The sequence below is a fragment of the Macaca fascicularis genome, chromosome 11 (genome assembly GCF_037993035.2).
Source record: "Macaca fascicularis isolate 582-1 chromosome 11, T2T-MFA8v1.1".
Classification (NCBI taxonomy): Eukaryota; Metazoa; Chordata; class Mammalia; order Primates; family Cercopithecidae; genus Macaca; species Macaca fascicularis.
Window position 1 is genome coordinate 136,793,320 of NC_088385.1, and position 19,409 is coordinate 136,812,728.

Below are 19,409 nucleotides of genomic sequence, written 5' to 3' on the forward strand. Positions count from 1 at the left end.
GCTATCTTATTGCATTCAGAAGTCTCACAAAATTTCCCAAACCAAGCCCATGATCCCTGCGTTCCTAAGAGGAACCCAGAAGTGGTACACAGAAAAATTAAAACTGGATGTGATGAGAATATGAAGACATTCCATCTACAACCTGGGTGGAACATTCCCATGGGTGTCTACATGGACAGATGACATGTAGGACCCAAGTCCAACCCACTTCCTCCTTGCCATGGCACTAGTCCTCCACCATTCCCAACCCCTCACCACCCCAGAATGTAGTAATGTATCCGAGGTCAGGAGAAATTAAACTCTGATGACTGAGACTGAGTTCTCTCACCAAACACACATCTATCCTTGCCCACTCGAATCTGCAGACCAGAATTCATACCAGCCATCATATTGGCATTTGACCGGATGTAGTGGTGACACAAGAAGGAACCAAGGGCCTTTTCCCCTCAGTTGCTTTGAGTCTTGTTGAAAAGCAGACTATCAGGTAGACCTATACTGCAAGGTGAAGCTACGATGATGAGTTACTCCTGCAAGGTTACAAAGTGTGAACATCAATGACTGGATGTGGACATAGCCGAAGAACACCACAAAGAACTTTAGTTGCAAAGCAACCTCTTCTGTCTATAAATCCCCCAAATAATTATTATAATAAAAAATTCCATTTAAACAAACAAGGTGGATATGGTTTGGCTGTGTTCCCACCCAAATTTCATCCTGAATTATAGTTTCCATAATCCCCATGCATCATCAAAAAGATCCAATGGGAGATAATTGAATCAGGGTGGTGGTTCCCCCCATGCTTCTCTTCTAGTGATAGTGAGTGAGTTCTCATGAGATCTGATGGTTTTATAAGGGGCGTTTCCCCCTTTGTTTGGTACTTTTCCTTCCTGCCATCATGTGAAGGAAGATGTGTTTGCTTCCCTTTCCACCATGATTATAAGTTTCCCGAGGCCTCACCAGCCCTGCAGAACTGTGAGTCAATTAAACCTCTTTCCTTTATAAATTACCCTGTCTCCGGTAGTTCTTTATAGCAGTGTGAGAATGGACTAATAGAGTAAGTTGGCACAACAGAGAGTGGGGTGCTGCTATAAAGATACCTGAAAATGTGGAAGCTACTTCGGATCTTGGTAACAGACAGAGATTGGAAAAGTTTGGAGGGCTCAGAAGAACAGGAAAATGTTGCAAAGTTTGGAACTTCCTAGATAGCTGGAGGGCTCAGAAGACAGGAATATGTGGAAAAGTTTGGAACTTCCTAGAGCCTTGTTGAATGGCTTTGACCAAAATGCTGACAGTGGTATGGACAATGAAGTCCAGGCAGAGGTGGTCTCAGATGGAGATGAGGAATTTTTTGGGAACTGGAGTAAAAGTCACTCTTTCAATGCTTTAGCAAAGAAACTGGCAGCTGTTTTTCCCTGCCCTAGAGATCTGTGGATTCCCTGCCCTAGAGAGGGATGAAATGATTTAGGGTATCTGGTGGAAGAAATTTCTAAGCAGCAATGTGTTCAAGATGTGACTTGGGTGCTGTTAAAAGCATTCAGTTTTATGTATTCATGAAGATATGGTCTTGAATTGGAACTTATGTTTAAAGGGAAACAGCATGAAAGTTCAGAAAATTAATGACCTGAAGATACAACAGAAAATAAAAAACCCATTTTCTCAGAACAAATTTAAGCTGGCTACAGAAATTGCCTAAGTAACAAGGAGCCAAATGTTAATCACCAAGACAATGGGAAAAAATGTCTCCATGTCAGAGACCTTCACAGCAGCCCTTCTGATCACATACATGGAGGCCTAGGAAGAACAAGTGGTTTCTTGGGCTGGGCCCAGGGCCACCCTACTGTATGCAGCCTAGGGAATTGGTGCACTGCATCCCAGTCACTCTAGCCAGGGCTAAAAGGGGCCAAGGTACAGCTCAGGCCATGGCTTCAGAGGGTAAAATCCCCAAACCTTGGCAGATTCCACATGGTATTGAGCCTGCAGGTACACAGAAGTCAAGAATTGAGGTTTAGGAACCTCAGCCTAGATATCAGAGGATGTATGGAAATGCCTGGATATCCAGGCAGAAGACTGCTACAGGGGCAGAGCCCTGATGGAGAACCTCTGATAAGGCAGTGCAGAAGGGAAATGTGGTGTTGAAGCCCCCACAGAGTCCCCACTGGGGTACTGCCTAGAGAAGCTGTGAGAAGAGGGCCACTGTCCCCCCAGACCCCAGAAGACCACCAACAGCTTCTGCCACATGCCCTGAAAAGCTCCAGACACAATGCCAGCCCATGAAAGCAGCTGAAAAAGAGGGTATACCCTGAAAAGCCACAGGAGCAGACCTACCCAAGGTCATAGGAGCCCACCTCTTGCATCAGTGTGATCTGGAAGTAAGACATGGAGTCAAAGTAGATTATGTTGGAACTTTAAGATGTAATTACTGCCTCATTGGAATTTGAACTTACATAGGGCCTGTAGCTCTTGTTTTGACCAATTTCTCCCATTTGGAACAGGTGTATTTACCCAATGCTGGTATCTCCATTGTATCTAGGTAGTAACTAACTTGCTTTCTATTTTACATGCTCCTAAGCAGAAGGGACTTGTCTTTTCTCAGATTAAACTTTGAACTTGGACTTCTGGGTTAAAGCTAGAATGAGTTAAGACTTTGGGGGACTCAGTTGGGAAGGCATGACTATGTTTGGAAATATAAGGACACGAGATTTGGGAGAGGGCCAGGGGCGGAATGATATGGTTTGGCTGTGTCCCCACCCAAATCTGACCTTGAATTGTAGTTCCCATGATCCCCATATGTTGTGAGAGGGACCCGGTGGGAGTAAGTGAATCATGGCGGTGGTTACCCCCATGCCATGCTGCTATTCTCATGATAGTGAGTGAGTTCTCATGAGATCTGATGGTTTTATAAGGGTTTTTTCCCCTTTGCTCAGCACTTCTCCTTCCAGCTTTCATGTGAAGAAGGATGTGTTGGCTTCCCCTTCTGCCATGATTGTAAGTTTCCTGAGGCCTCCCCAGTCCTGCAGAACTGTGAGTCAACTAAACCTCTTTCCTTTATAAATTACCCAGTCTTGGGCAGTTCTTTATAGCAGCATGAAAACACACTAATACAAAGACTAAACATTCTTTAAAAAATTTCTTTTATAAAAACAGCTGGACTGAACCCCATAGTCTAAGGACACAGTGGCAGATACTCAGGTGTTTACTCTCATATTTTGCCAAAGCAAATCCCACACAATCACTCCCTGGGAGAACTTCCTAAAGCCACAAAGGAGCCAGTAACACCATTTATGTTCGCATCCATTCATATTGATTTTTCTCTTCTTACATTTCTTGGATGTTCCATCAAGAGGTGAATACTTGAAGATGAAGGTTGAGACCCTGCTTCCCACAGGACCCCATCAATGGCCCTATCTCAACTCCCAGAGGAATGAAAAGACTGTGGATGAAATGTTTCTACATGCTTTTCGGGTTTTTCCTTCTAGCTGTTTTTCAATTAAATGGGTATAGAAATCTCACTGCACTAGCCTCCTTTAAGGGTCCTCGGATGTTATAGGCTTTGAGGCAATAGGAGCAAACTGCTCCTTTCAAATGTGTTTATCTCAAATTCCTTGCAGGGATGTCCTGAGTACTATCTGTATCATTCTGCAGAGTCTTGGGGGCTTTGTGGATGGCACAGCACTGAGTTATGACACCTGTCTCTTCTGTACTTGCAACAGAAATTTATGCAACATAAGAACAGTGGGGTCCTTCAGGAATACTCAGGCAACATTACACAAAGCATAGAAAGGAAGAATGTGAGGTCGAAAGTATGCAGATACAAATTTCAAATCTCCTTTTTTTGGGGGAACAAATTAATGTCAATTTCCTCATCTCTACCCTAGGGAGGATAGTTCATTGAGGAGTCTGCAGTGAACATTAGTCATGTTTCGGTCACCCAGGTTCTATGCCTGCATCCTGAGAGCTCCCTGAATTATCTGAGGAGGGGTAGTAGTTGACCCCTATTGGTGTTGATCTTGGTGGGAGGGTGAACGCAGGAGCCACTTCCAACTGGGTTACTGGAAGAGTTAGGTTGTTTTCTCTCCTTCCTTTGGCACAACCAGGGGGTGAAAATGTGACTTAAGCTTGCCCAGAGGACGTTTTTTCCTGGCACTCTGAAGTTTGAGCCACTGACCAAGTCTGGACAGATGTTCACAGGAGCATCTACGGCCATAGCAGAGGCTTGTTGGTACAGGCACTCCTCACTACAAAACTCAGTTTAAGCTTCCCAGGTCAAGGGAGCAGTTTTGGGTCCTGCTTGGCTCTGCATCTTCTTCCCTGTCTTTCCACTCGTCTCTGGAATTCCCAAGAGCCTGCCAGTTGGTCAGAGTGAATTTCTGTTGCTGACTAACAATGAACCACCTGTTAGTTAGTTAGGGAGATTACATGAAACCACAGAAAACAAACCCAGTACAAATCCAGGAAAATGATAGGTACTCACTGTTATCACATTCCTTTCTCCTCCCCTTTCCCTAAGAGGATCAGAGCACTCACATTGTTTGACACATAAATGTGTGTGTAGCCATAAGCCTTGACCAAAAACATCTGACAGCTCCAAAGGAGCCACAGCAGTCAGCTGAGGGAAAGGGCCTTGAGCTGGAGCCACTGGGGATTAACATCCTGAAAAGAGAATTCAGGAAACTGTGTGCAAAGAGGCTGTGCATATGGCTATATGGTGGTGTTTTCACAAACAGGCAATTACTTATATGAATCAATCATACGAGAGAGAGAGAGAAGTTTAAATAGTTTATTTAAATGTTACTTTCCCAATCTACCTAATCAGCTTATCTCCATAATAATGAGTTGGTAGAAATGTAACCAGTGATTCTCAACTCCAGCTGCACATAAGAATCACTGTGAGAGCTTTTTAAAAATTCTGAAACCAGGGCCTCACCCCAGACCAATGTTGGGGTCAGATGGTCCTAATGAGCCATTGCTATTGAAAACAACTGTCTCGGTGAATCTCAGTTCCTGAACTCCTCTCACGGAAACACCTTACGCAAACACCTTAATATGCTTGCATTTGACTCTGGGTTATTTTCCACACATGGCCTTGAAACCCACACCATTGCTTCATGGAGAGCCTAGCCAAAGAACCTAGTCTCTGGCCCAATGCTAAATGGAAAGTAGGTGGGGTGGACTTATGGGGACAGTGACATCCACTCATCCTTCCAATATCTCATGAGTGATTGTGGTGTGTGAGGTATTGTACTAGATAATGAAGAAACAGCAGCAAACAGACCACGTCTTCTGCCTTATGGAGCAGACTTTCTAGTGGATGGAAAACTAAATGAAATGTGCAATTTAAAGAATTTCCAAGAAAAAATAACAATAGAATGTCACCTTAAATCCGAATGCAGAACCTTCCTCTATGCAAGAGGTGAATTTGTTTTATGAATATTTTCTCCCACAACCATCATCTAGTCCAGGTGTCTCTAACTAGAGGTTATTGTGTCCCCTGGGGGATATCTGGCAATATCTGGACACATTTTTCAGTCATCACAATGGGTGGTAGCAGTTAATAGGCATCTAGTAATTAGAGGCCAGAGATGCTTCTCAATGTCCTACAATGCACAGACTAGCCTCACAACAAAATATTGTCTGATCCAAATGTCAACAGTATGAGGCTGAGGAACCTAGTCTACTCAAACCAACCCTATCCAAACTTAGCCTTGGTGGTTGCCTGACTTCTCCAAAGTCACATGGTGACCTTCTAGCAAAACATGGAACAGGGGCAGCACTTAAATATCACAATTCCACTGTTTTTACTTAAAAGCCTCTCTTTCTGAATTGCACCTTGATTCCTGATCAGATATAGAGAAAACATATTCTTATAGCTGAGAAAAATGGGGCACCAAAAATCTAGACATGATTTAATTCTAAATATTATACAAGTTCCCAGAAGAAAATGCAGATTCTCTCAGCCCAGAATTGCCTTCCCTACCTCTTTAAGTGAACACAAGCATGTCATGCCCCCACTCATGAAACCTAAATGCTCCCCAACTGCCTGCAGCATGACTCTTTGTAAACTAACTCCCAATTCTTCCAGTCACATTTCACACGACACTCCCTCTTACACCTGAACTTCAATTCTACCTATTTCTTGCACCGTTGATTTAGGGCACTGGATGAGTTTCTTCTAAGCCAATTAGCTTCTGGGTTCTAGGTCAGAATCAATACTTCATGAGCCATACCAATACCCTTATAATAAATTCTCGTTTTTCTTTAAACTGATTCAAATCGTGTTTCTGTAACGTCAAAAAAGAAAAAAAAAAAAAGGTGTTAAGAAACACAGTCCTGGGAACTACTGGTTTCAGTTCTGACATGTACATGGCTTGGAAGTCATCACAATTATTCTTACAAGAAAAAGGATGGAAAACTGAAAAGCACTACATTTTCTCAGACTCATTGGAGAACTGAGATTGTAGGACAAAATGCCACTCCCAAATCTGGAAAGACAGATACATTCAAGGAAGAAATACATGATGGTAAAATTATTTTTCTTAATTGATCAACATATACTGTTTGTTTAAAGCAATAATAGTAGTGATGAATCACAGCAATGTCGCAAAGGACATGAGGGTAACTAGGAAAATGCAGTTGTAAGTTACCTGTGCTACATGGGAAGCATGACAGTGTTATACGAAATTGACTCAGATTAGTTAAAATGTATATTAAAAATTTTAGAGAAACAATTAATATTTTAAGTAAAATTGGTACACCAAGAGAGGCTAGCAAATGTAATCACATAAAATATTGGAATCAGAAAAGGTAGAAAAAGGGGCGGATACAAAACAAAGAACACATGAAATTAATAGAAAATAGTTAAAAACATGATCGATATTAATCTAACTATATGAAAAGCATTTAAATGTGAACAGACTAAATATACCAATTAAAAGAGAGATATTGTCAAAGTAGATTTAAAAACATGATGTGCCTATATAATATTTACCAAAATCCCACTTCAGCTCAAAAGACTTTTACAGGTTAAAAGTAAAGAGATAGAGAAAGGTCATGCTAACAATAATAAATAAAACTTTCAGTATTCACATAAATCCCAGACAAAGCAGATTTTACAAAAAGGAAAATTATCAGGGGTAAAGCGGAAGCATTATATAATGACAAATGGGCTAATTATCCAAGAAGTTACAACAATCCTAAATGTGTATGCATCTAACAAACGCACATCAAAATATATGAGACAATCACCGATAGAACTTGAAGGAGATATAAACAATCCTCCTATTATAGTAGGAAACTTAACACTCCTCTGTGAGCAACTGATAGATCAAGCAGGCAGAAAATCAGTAAGGATGTAGATGACCCGAACCCACTATCAATCAACTTGATCTAATTGACATTTATGGAACATGCCATCCAAAAGAAGCAGAATACACTTTCTTCTCAAAATCACATGAAACATTTACAAAGAAAGAGTACATTCCGTGCCATGTAGCCTTACATGTAAAACAGAAATTATGCAAAGTATGTTCTCAAGCCACAGTAGTAATTAAACTAGAAATCAATACTAGAAAGACAGATGGTAAGTCCAACAAATATTTGTTAATTAAAAACACACTTCTCAATAACATATGAATCAGTCTCAAAAAAATTAAAAGTATTTTAAACTAAATTAAAAAGAAAATATAACTTACCCCCAATTTTGAGACGCAGAAAAGCAGTGCTTAGAGAAATATTTATAGCATTAAAAACATATATTAGAAAGAAGATCTAAAATCAATAACCTAATCTAAAATTAATTCGTGTTAAGTGTAGACAACCTAAAGAACAAATTATACCTGAATCAAGCAGAAGGAAATTACACAAATTAGAGAAAAAAATCAATGAAATTGAAAATAGAAAAACAATAGAGAAAACCTACAAAACCAAAAGCTAATTCTTTGAAAAGATCAATAAAACTGATAAAATCCTACTCAGGCTAACAAGGAAAAAGGGAAGACAAAAATTACCAATAACAAAAATGAAAGAAGAGTCATCACCACTGATCCTCTGTAAAGTAAAAGGTAAGTTTTCTTCTTTGAGATATATTACACACCCTGGTGAATATAGTAGATAATAATGTAGTGTGCATTTAAAATTGCTGAGATTAAATTTCAAATGTTCTCACCACAGAAATGGTAAATAGCTGAGGTGATGAATGTTAATTAGCTAAGTATTCCACACTGTATTCATAAACCATAACATCACTTTGTACACATATATACAGCTATAATCTTTCAATTTATAATAAAAATAAAAATTAAAACAAAAACAAGCAAAACAACTCCTCCCAAAAAATAATAAGGAATACAGCAGCTAACTCTATACCCACAAATTTTATAACTTGGATATAAGATAGATGGATTCCTTGAAAGACACGAACAAAATTCACACAAGGAAAAATCAGTAGCATGAATAGCCCTATCTATTAAAGGTGAGTAAATTATTAATAACCCCCCGAAAAATGAAATCACCAGGCTCAGATGGATTCACCAGTGAAAACTTATGAACATTGAAGATATAAATTACCATTTCTACACACTGTGTCCGAGCAAAAGAGAAGCAGAGGGAAGATGTTCTAACCATATTACCAAAACCATATGAAGACATTCAAGAAAAAACAAAAGTGCAAACTAATATCTCTCAGTAACATGGGTATTAAAATCCTCAATAAAGCATTAAATTGAATCCAACAATATATAAAAAGAATTACACACCACACACAAGTGGAATTTATTCCAGGTATACAAGGCTGATTTAATGTTCAAAAACTTAATCAAGATAATTCTTTCGCTGCATTCACGGGCTAAAGGAGAAAGATCATACGACTATGTCAACTGGCATAGGAAAGAAACTTTGCTCACTTTTCAATGGAGTTGTTTTTTTCTTATAAATTTGCCTAAGTTCCTTGTAGATGCTGCATATTAGACCTTTGTCAGATGGACAGATTGCAAAAACTTTCTCCCATTCTGGGTATAGACCTAAAGGAATACAAATCATTCTATTATAAAGATACATGCATGCATATGTTCATTGCAGCACTATTCACACTATTCACAATAGCAAAGACATGGAATCAACCCAAATGCCCATCAATGATAGACTGGATAAAGAAAATGTGGTACAGATACACCACAGAATACTATGCAGCCATAACAAGGAATGAGATCATATCCTTTGCAGGGGCATGGATGTACTTGGAAGCCATTATCCTCAGCAAACTAACAAAGGAACAGAAAACCAAACACCACATGTTCTCACTTATAAGTGGAGCTGAACAACGAGAAAACAGGGACACAGAGAGGGGAACAACATTCACTGCAGCCTGTCATGGGAGGGCAGTGAGGGGAGAGCATTAAGAAAAAGAACTAATGCTTGCTGGGCTTAATACCTAGGTGAGGGGTTGATAGGTGCAGCAAACCACCATGGCACATGTTTACCTATGTAACAAACCTGCACTTGTACCCTGGAACTTAACAATATATAATTTAAAAACAAACTTGACAAAATGTACAGGAAGTCGTGATAAAGAAAAACTCTAACCAAACTACGAAGGAAAGAGAACTTTGTCAACTTGATAAAGAATATGAACAAAAAGCGTAAAGGTGACGCATACTGAATGTCGAGAAACTAGATGATTACTCACTAAGAAGAGGAATGCGGCATAACAAGCCCTTCTCACCATTCCTATTTTACACTGTACTGGAGCCAAATGAAAAAGCTGTCAATAGCCAGAGTGGGAAAATTTGAGCAACAAAATTCATAAAATAATATTAGATTATAACCCAAAGTATAAAATAAATATCCAGGTGTTCTCACTGAAATAAGTATATTATTGAATAAATACATAAATGAGGGAAAATAAGCAAATGTCACCTGCAGAATTGTAAATAACTTAAGCAGCTATATTACCCTCAAGGGGGTGAAGCACCACTTCCCTCTTTACAATTGTGAGCTGGGGATAAGCACTTCCTTGCAAAGTATAGCCTTGGAAGAATGGGAAAAAAGTAACTTTACAGTGGAGAAACCTGACAAACCCAGCCCCAGCCCGGTGCTGGTGAGGCAGGATAGGTGGCCGAGGAAGCGACCATGTCCTCAGGATATGGCAACCTTGGGACCTTAGGATCAACACAATAAACGTCAAACTCATTCAAGCAGAGCAATCTCCAGTAGGGAATTTCCCCTGTAGACAGCATGCATATTTGGATTTTACCTGTCCTCAGGCAGACCCTTTGTTCATTATAATAGTAAAAAAACACACCCCTGGGTGGAGATTTTGGACGCTAATGAGACATGCGATGTATGAACACGCTCATACAGCTACTGCGCATGTGCACCCAGAGGACCTCCCCCAGACATGCTTCCTAGTAACACCTCTTCCCACCCGCTTATGAATAATCATGTAAGGCTCCCATAAAGGGAGGCTCCCTAGTGCCCGTCTTTGCTGTCTCATCCTTACCAGCAGCCTGCCTTGAATGCTCTCACTCTCTGGTGTACTATCTAATCTGAACTGAACTTTCAAAATATTTTCTTTTGCAATACATTGCTCTATAGTGCATCTCCTTTGCTGTGTGTCTCTTGTTTAAATCCATTTAAACTAAAAAGGCCAGAACTGGGGTCTCACAGCAGCTGTCAGCCCTGGAAGTGAACATCAACAGTAGCAAGTCACATGGGCCGTATGCATCCTCGATGTGACAAACATGGCACTTTGGCTCTGTGGTTTTCCTCCCCCAAACCCAGTGCAATCAGGAGAAAGAGCATCAGACAAATCCCAGTTGAAGAGCATTCCTCAAAACAGCCGACCAATAAGTCTCAAAATGGTCAAAGCCACCAAAACCAAAGAAAGTCTAAGAAATGGTCACAGCTACAGGAGTGTTAAAGCAAAATAAATATGGCCTGAGAAGGACTCTATTTCCATGTTTGAGACCTTGTGGATGAACCTAGCTTAATAGGTAGACAAGATTGAAAACCTAACTTTGGAGTATACGCCTGTAACAGTCGCTGAGTCTTGGCCAATCCCAGCGCCCACACTTCAACCAGTCATACACTGCTGAGTGTTCAAACTGTGTTCAAGTAAGGCAAACACTGAGCTGTAACCAACCCAGCTGTTTCGGTACCTCACTTCCAATTTCTGTGTATCACTTTACTTTTTTGGTCTATAAATGTGTTCTGACCACAAGGCACCCCTGGAGTCTCTCTGAACCTGCTGTGATTCTGGGGGCTGCCTGATTCACGAGTCATTCATTGCTCGATTGAACTCCTTTGAATTTAATTCAGCTGAAGTTTTTCTTTGACCAGGAGTTCCAAGAGACATGACCCTTAAATGTAATGCAGTCTCCTGGATGGGATCCAGGAACAGCCAAGGGGAGCGGTAGATAAAAACTAAGGAAATTTGAATAAAGTATGGACTTTAGCTAATCATCATGTGTCAATATTGGTGCATTAATTGGGACAAATGTAGCACACGAATGTAAGGTATTAATAAAAGAGGAAACTAGTGGGGACATATGGGAACACTGCAATAAGTTCACAAGTTTTTTGTAAAATCAATCAGTTCTGAAAGTAAAAGCCTGTCTGCTTCTTGCCCTTCTCTCTATTTCAAGCAGCTCTGTCAATCCCCACTAGGTAATAAGGGGATGTACAATCCCAGGTACAGACCACATGTCACTGGACATTGGTATAATTTGAAGACACCAACATCTGTCCTCTTTGTAACTGTCCATCAGTCTTCACAAGAGGAAAATGCCTCATCTCATGGGATGTGTTCTTAGTGAAAGGTAATTCGAGGAACCATTTTACTTCATGGAAGCTGCATCTGGTCCCTCTCCTATCCCTGGCACGGCCAGCTAGTAGACAGGTGATTCAGCAGGGGCTGCATGGAGGTCTCTGCAGCTGATGTGCAGATAACCAGGAGAACTATGGAAGGAATTCACTGTGAGGGCAGGAGAGAGTTGCTGGGAGGCTGCCGTGTCCACACTCAGCCTCCAACCTCCATCCGAATCTGCATGGCCAAGCTGGGTCCCATGATATCCATCCAGTAAACCTTTTTATTTATTATTTTTTCTTAAATTAGCTGGAGGATGATTTATGGCCTGCAACTTAGAATATCATTGGATACACCAGGGCATATTTTACCTGAAACAGAGTAAGAAGAAATCCTATTCTGGGCCAACACAGGTTCAAAGGTTACATCAGTCAAGTGAATTAAGCTCACAGGGTCAATCTCAAACCACCATATTATTTCCTAACAAGCTTTAAGTCTTCCACATATCTGGCTGCCCAAACCACCAAAGAATATCATCTGGGCCTCATCAATGCCAGGCTCACTTCTGCCCCTTGTCAAACACTCATATTTTATTATCTTGCTATCTCCTTTCTAAGTCTCACCTGTGCAAGAATATCTCCTTGGTAATGTCTTATTCTGACCTGGACTTAAAGCCAATCACAGTGCTAGGCATATGGCGCTTAACAAATTCTTGAGCATTTAAAACTACAAAGACCTCAGCAAAGTGCACATATCTGTTGATAATCAGCAATTCATTCATTCATTCATTCAAGAAATTGAAGGATGTCCCTGCCTTTAAGAACAGCCCCTTCTCTGAGCTTGTTCCAGTGTTGTAGGCCCCCCGGCTGATTATTCTGGACTGTTAGGTAATCAAGGGAATGCTACGCCTACACTGGGTTCCAGCCTTCCATTCGGATCTGAAGACCAGAACTCTTTGGAAACTGACTCCCTGTGATGAAAAGGAATGGAAAAATAACTGGTGAGGACGTGAAAGAAAGAGTCCCAGTTCTTATCTTCCTCCAGGCCCATGGCAGGTAAATAGAGACCGGGATGCATCTGAGTCTCGCTCTCAGTGGGGGAGGGACACAGGAGAATGTGTGGCTAGAAAAATATAGAAGAAAGGTTTCCAGTGCTGTGGGATGCTTCAGTTGTTCACTTGAAGGAAAACATTTTCTGGGATTGAATGAGATTGTTAGATGTCTCAGGAATGAAAGAAAGCGTTTTGCTTTTCTTTTCCTGCAGGTGTCACCTTCAGAAGATAGAAGTGCCAGGATAGAACAGAAGTTGTAAGATGACAAACAGCCCCACCTGGGTTTTCTTGTTCTTAAAGCGTGAAACACACACGCACATATACACGCATACAAGTATACACAGAGAAAGAAGCTAACTCCTGTGCTTCAGCCGTCGCATGCCCAAGTGCCCATGAGATCACAGGCACGCCGCCGGAGAGGTGTACAGTGGGTGGTCAGTCGTTATCAACAAAGAACTCAAACCGCAGCCGCTGCATCAGTCCACAATTTGCAAATGTGCATGATGCATATTTGCATATATCCCTCCCATTGGTGGCAGTTAGTCTGGTCCCCTCCCACTCTGGTCATCCTTGACTGGCCCTGGATGTCTGACTGGTACCTGACCTATGAAACAGGAGCCCAACGCTGGGCCATGCCAGCACTTTCAACACAGAGAGTCTAGAAACACAGTCACAATTCGGAGAAAAGTGCCCAAGGATATTTGGCTGGATCCTTCAGGGTTATTTATAGCAGATAGCCAGAGAGAACAGACACACACCAATTCTAAATATTTGGAAGCTATGCTAAATTAGTGTCAAATTGACTTCATTTAAAAAGATATACAGTTTTATTATTTTCTAATTATAGGGATTCAAGCTAAAGAATAATCTTGCCAGGTCCAAGTTAACCTCCAGCTGTTTACATAAACACATGAGACTCATCCATAATCAGAGCGTTTTAAGTATGCAGCAAGCACATTATAAATGCAACCTCTTAAAGAAACTGTGTAGCATTGTACCGAGGTAAACACACATTCATGAAACATTTCCTTCATCGTTGTTCTTATCTGTAAAACTGATTTTTTAAATCGAATTGACATTTCTAATTGATGGGCTCTGAACAAATATACTTTTGCTGTACTTCCCAAATTTTCCAAACTTTGACCTGTGAGTGGAGCCACCAAATTTAGAAGCTTCAAATGCATTTGCTTCTGAATTTGCCAAGACTTGGAGTCTCATATTGTGCAGCCAAGCATAGTGAATTTATCTTGGTTTTGTTACAGATTGCTAAAGATAAAAGCCACCCGTGGACCCTAATGGATATGTTTAGTGTCTAATAAAGTCATGAGACACAAAGCTTTCTGTGAAATTCAGTGCTACACATATCACTGCTTCCACACACACGCACACACACACAAGCCGTATGTGGCTGTCATCTCCTGAGAGGCAAAGCTTCAGGGGATTGCAGTGTTTAATCCCGGGTTCAGAAAATCTAGTCAGTCGTTGGCAGACCTAAAAGATGGCAGACAGTATGAAACGGTGTAAGAACAAAGCTCCCCTATTCAAACCTTTTGTTTCTACCATCAAATTATTTCTCTACACAAGCAGCCATCCTCACAGAGAATACTATGTAAGACTTTTGGACCCAGAAAAGTAAAACACAAAGCTAGCAGACCTCGCTGAGGACCTGTGGCCAGCTGGATCTAGATCCGATTTCCAGAGGGAGGGAAGGGAACGCTAATGAAGGCTCGGCCCGACAGATGTGTTCCTTTGCCCTAAATCCCTGCGGCTAATCCACGAATGGCACATCCAACCAGGCCAAAGGTTTTTACCTTCCAGGACTTAGCCAAGTTCGGTCATTAGATGCATGTCCATTAGGTTGTTTCTTTAGTTAAAATCAAAAAGGCATTTTCTAATACTAGGTCACAATGAAATAAACTTAAATGTGCAACACAGAATCAAAACGGTGATTTATTTTCTTAAATGCATCCACCCTTTAAACATAAAGGAAGAAGGGGGAAGGGAGAGGGGAAGGGCGAGGGGAGGGGCGAGGGAAGGGGAGGGGCGAATGGAGGGGAGGGACGGGGGCGGGGAGGGCGAGGGAAGGGGCGAGGGGAGGGGCGGGGAGGGGCGGGGAGGGGGGAGGGGATGGGAGGGACGAGGGATGGGAGGGACGAGGGGAGGGACGAGGGGAGGGACGAGGGGAGGGACGAGGGGAGGGACGAGGGGAGGGACGAGGGGAGGGACGAGGGGAGGGACGAGGGGAGGGACGAGGGGAGGGACGAGGGGAGGGACGAGGGGAGGGACGAGGGGAGGGGAGGGACGAGGGGAGGGGAGGGACGAGGGGAGGGGAGGGACGAGGGGAGGGGAGGGACGAGGGGAGGGGAGGGACGAGGGGTGGGGGAGGGGAGGGGGGAGGGGGACGAGAAGGAGGAGAGGAGAAGGGAGGGGGGAGGGGGGAGGAGAGAGGGAGAAAGAAAAGGATAGAAAAAAGAATAGAAGAAAAGAAAAGCTAGAGAAGGCAACCATAAATCCCATATGAAGGGGGATAGACAGCTGGTCATTACTGGATGAACTCCGTAAGCCCACGTATGAAATATATCTTACATACAGTTGCACTCCTAATTTCGGAAGTCATAACACACATTTTACTACATTGCACATCGGGTCAAATTGTTGAGTTATACAGCAGTGCTAGGACATTTTTCATAACCCAGTAACACTTCTACTAAACAGCTGTTATAATCAAACTTGTCTGTGTTGAAAATAAAACTAAAACTATATAATGAAAATACAATCAAGCCTAGGCAAGTAGCTTCCCTCACACATTATATTCCAAAGTGAAAAGCAGCCCATATTTATTCTAAAGTACACAGAGCTTATTTTCAATGTCTTGTCTTTGGTATATTCTTACATAAGAAACTCAACAAATTCTACTGTATATTCTTCACACATTATGCTCATTTATTTTTTTGAACACCAAGTTCTATTTCCAGGGAGACACAAAATGGTAACTTTGAGGTTGGTACCATATTATACTTAGAACTTACATATCTGGAATAGATTTTGAGTTGGCAAAACCCTGTTCTCTGTCCTTTCTGACAACTGTTGCCATTTCATTTGCAATCTCATTTCAGCTGGGAGGCATTTAACTGTCCAATTTTGAAAAGTCTTCTTGGATAACTTTAGCATTCCCCAAACTTGCTGATAATACCCGAAGCTAAGGCAAAAGGCATTACCATCAGCATCTCCCTGACTGCCCTATCAATGGCCTGGAAAATCTATGAAGACGAATATTCTCACAACCAAATTGCCAACCCGGAAAGATCAGACTGATCTCCACAGTGCAGGTGGAGTTTGTAAAAACGGGAAGGCCGGCTCCACTTTGGTGAGTGATAACACAACTCATCTGGCCAAACAGCTTCTCGAAAACACCACCTGATCCTGATCGACGGGCGGGTACAGACAGACATGGGGAAACGACTTACCTCAGCGTGAAGCGATCTTCAGTGGAATTTCTGGAGATGGAAACGGGGAAAGTCAGCACGTCTCCTTTCCTCACGGTCTTTGGTATGTAGTGGATGGCCACGCTGCTGTCCAGGCGCAGTTCTCTCAGGGAAGGCTTCCTGTGAGTCTGGTAAAGGAAGATGCTCCCGATCCTCTGCAAGGGGGGCCCGGACTCATCCATGTCACTGTGGCCTGTCCGGATCCCATTGCTTTTCCTCGCATCCTCCCTGACGCAGTCCCCTCGCTCAGCCCCTGGGTGCACGGTGTAGTAGAGCTCCACGGGGGTCCCCTCCGGCTGGTCCACGGCCTTCTTCCTCCCGGCCACCACCGTGGGGGGGCTGAACCAGCTGGACAGGAGCTCCAGCTCGGCCACACACAGCCCCAGGTCCCCCTTCAGCCGGCAGCTGCCCCGCACCTCTCTGGTCTCTCGGAAAGCAAAGAGCCTCAGGCACGGCAGCTTCTCCCCGGCGCTGCGGTCGTCCCAGTCTCTGCCCACGATGTGGAACAGAACCTGCACTTTGGGCCGGCTCAGGTAGACTCTGTCCCGCAGGATGTGGGCTTTCAGTTTCCAGTTAAGAGAAAATTTGTTGGTGAATCCAAACGGGTTGGAAGGTAGCATTAAATCCTGGGGCACCACTTGCTCGATGGAGAAAGGCCCGTAGCTGGCATTGAGAACAGGCAGCCTCTTGGATTTGTAAATCAGAAATGACTCCACCCGGGACTGCAGGCTGGAGTTCCTCATGATATCCTGGTTGGCCTCCTTCAGGAAGAAGGAGACGTCAGCGTTGTTGATGTGGTAGGTCACAGGGAGGTAGGTGGGCAGCAAGGAAAACCTCTGGATGCTCTCAAGGATCCCTCGACCTTCCGTCACTGTGGGGAGGGAATCGCAGTGCAGGTGTTAGTAATGCTAAGGTGCTGTTACCCGTATTTCAGACACCTGCGTGGCCCCTTCATAACAGAGGACCCTGTCTTCATGCCAATTATGCAATTCCTTACCCAAACCTCTTAATCCAATCTACTCGCTTCATATTATTTGTTTCAGAAGAAATAAATGCCACCAACCTAAGTAGAAAACCAGTATCATTTAACCTATAAAAAAGCTGAGCATGCAAATAAATACAATTCAAATGAAGTTTTAAAATTTCAACTCGTGGTAATGGTGTTTTTATGGGGTTATGGTAAAGACTTACTTTTTTTTTTTTTTTTTTATAAAAAGAGAAATGAACAAGTGTTAGAAAACTGTCACAAACAAGCTAGCATCGACAGAGAGGCACCGTCCCATTGAATCAACACAGATTGAGACTGGTGAAAACAGGAACGACTTTCTCAACACATGGATCAATGCTATGTCCACATTTCACCTAATACAGATTCTGTGTGTGTGTGTGTGTGTGTGTGTGTGTGTGTGTGTGTGTGTGTTCCACCCATACACACGTGCTGCATTTAAGGACATGTCCAATGGGAAATGGTAACAGACTTGAGGCAAAAATAGATGCAGATGCACAATCATAAATTACACAGTGTACAGCCGCCCCCGCTTGGAGTTAAGGGGAGAGATGCAGAGAAAAGACCTTGGAAGGATATATTGGGAGGGGCCCTCCAGAAACAGATGAGATGATGTGACCAGTGTGCCAGGGCTAGGTGTACAAAGCACATGCTCCAAGTCATCTGTGAAACACTGGACCCTAGAACCTAAGAAGCAAGGGCAGCACCCCGCTTCCATCCCAGCCACATCCTGTGGACACTACGCGGTCAGCAACAAACAAAAACCATTGTTCATTTTTCCGCACTGAACGTCTCTCTCCCCCAGGGGGAGAAAAATCCAAAATGTTATTTTTACAGGTGGTCTTACATTCTGTAAGAAAAATGCAGGCAGAGCAATTGCATAATCCAAAGAACCAATTTAAGGAGTTTTAGGAATGGAAACTATTGGCTCTGGGAACGCTGACTTTCTAGGCAAAGCTCCACAAGTTACACTGAAGCCCTTCTCGTCAGTCACCATGTAATTATCTTTGATGACTCGGACACTCATGGCGTCACCTTTCTCAAAGGCCCACACAAACACACATTTGGAAGCATGATGCCTACCCGAGTCAGGACCCCTCTTGGCAGTCGTCTGCCAGCAGCTGAGAGAGCCAAGAGCTCGGAGGCAGGGGTCCTGCTCCTGACTTCGCGAGACCACGGAGCAGGTCACTGACCCTCCTTGCTTCCCGTGGACCCATTGGTAGCACGAGGGGGCTGACTGGAGCGCTGCAGACTCAGCCCAGCTGTGACACCACAGGGTGTCAGGCTGCATCCAATTTAACTTCTAGACAAGAAGTTCAACAGATGTATTCAACTTGAGTTTACAGAAGGCCCGGGATGAAAAAATCTCTCCAATCAATAGCATTACCAAACTCAGAGCAGGCTGAGCTTCCATTTAAACAATTAAGGCTTGTCTTGGGCTGAACCATTTGAGACTGCTTATAAGTAAGCCATCTGCACCCACCCAAAGGACAATTTCCTAGGGTTCCATGTCATAAATATGGATTTTTGTTTTCAAAAATCAAAATATCCTAGATATAGAAAGGGACTTCATGCCTTAAAAAGATTACATGTTTTAACTTTATGGAAATAACTCCTGATTTATATTATCTCTAAACTTGTATTTTCACAGGTGAGTTATGGGAAAAACAAAGAAGAGGCAGAGAATTTTTCATCCCCTCTCTCGGTGCCCTCTCCCCATTTGCCTCGCCACATTTCTGTGACCTCTCTGGCTGTAGTAGCAAAGTCACCTTGCCAGGATCCTTTCCTTGACTGTGTGATTCTGGGTTATGTTCTCCATCTGGGTTTTTCTGCAGCATCCCCAACTTCCTGCATCAAAACACGTTATGCTTTGCTGCAATTCTCTGTGCACTCCAGCGTGGGATAAGGCAGGGAGCAGAAATGATACAGAGGGCTTTTTTCTCCGCTGTATTCACAGTCTTTAAGAGAGTGCCTGGTAAATATCAGGTACTCAGTAAATATTTGATAAACACGCGAAGTAATGAATCAACAGGTGTATTATGCTTTTTATGTTACAAGGAGCAGATTCTG

At 42.7% G+C, this 19,409-nt stretch overlaps 1 protein-coding gene across 2 annotated transcripts in view; it reads right to left on the reverse strand.

The window, feature by feature from the left end:
* Positions 1-19,409, reverse strand: part of TMEM132D (transmembrane protein 132D) — an 825,450-nt gene that overhangs the window by 607,273 nt on the left and 198,768 nt on the right. For both annotated transcript variants that reach the window (XM_005572614.5, XM_005572613.5), the window contains exon 2: positions 16,316-17,204. In XM_005572614.5, coding sequence (XP_005572671.2) covers positions 16,316-17,204 — 889 coding nt within the window. The remainder of the gene's footprint in view (positions 1-16,315; positions 17,205-19,409) is intronic.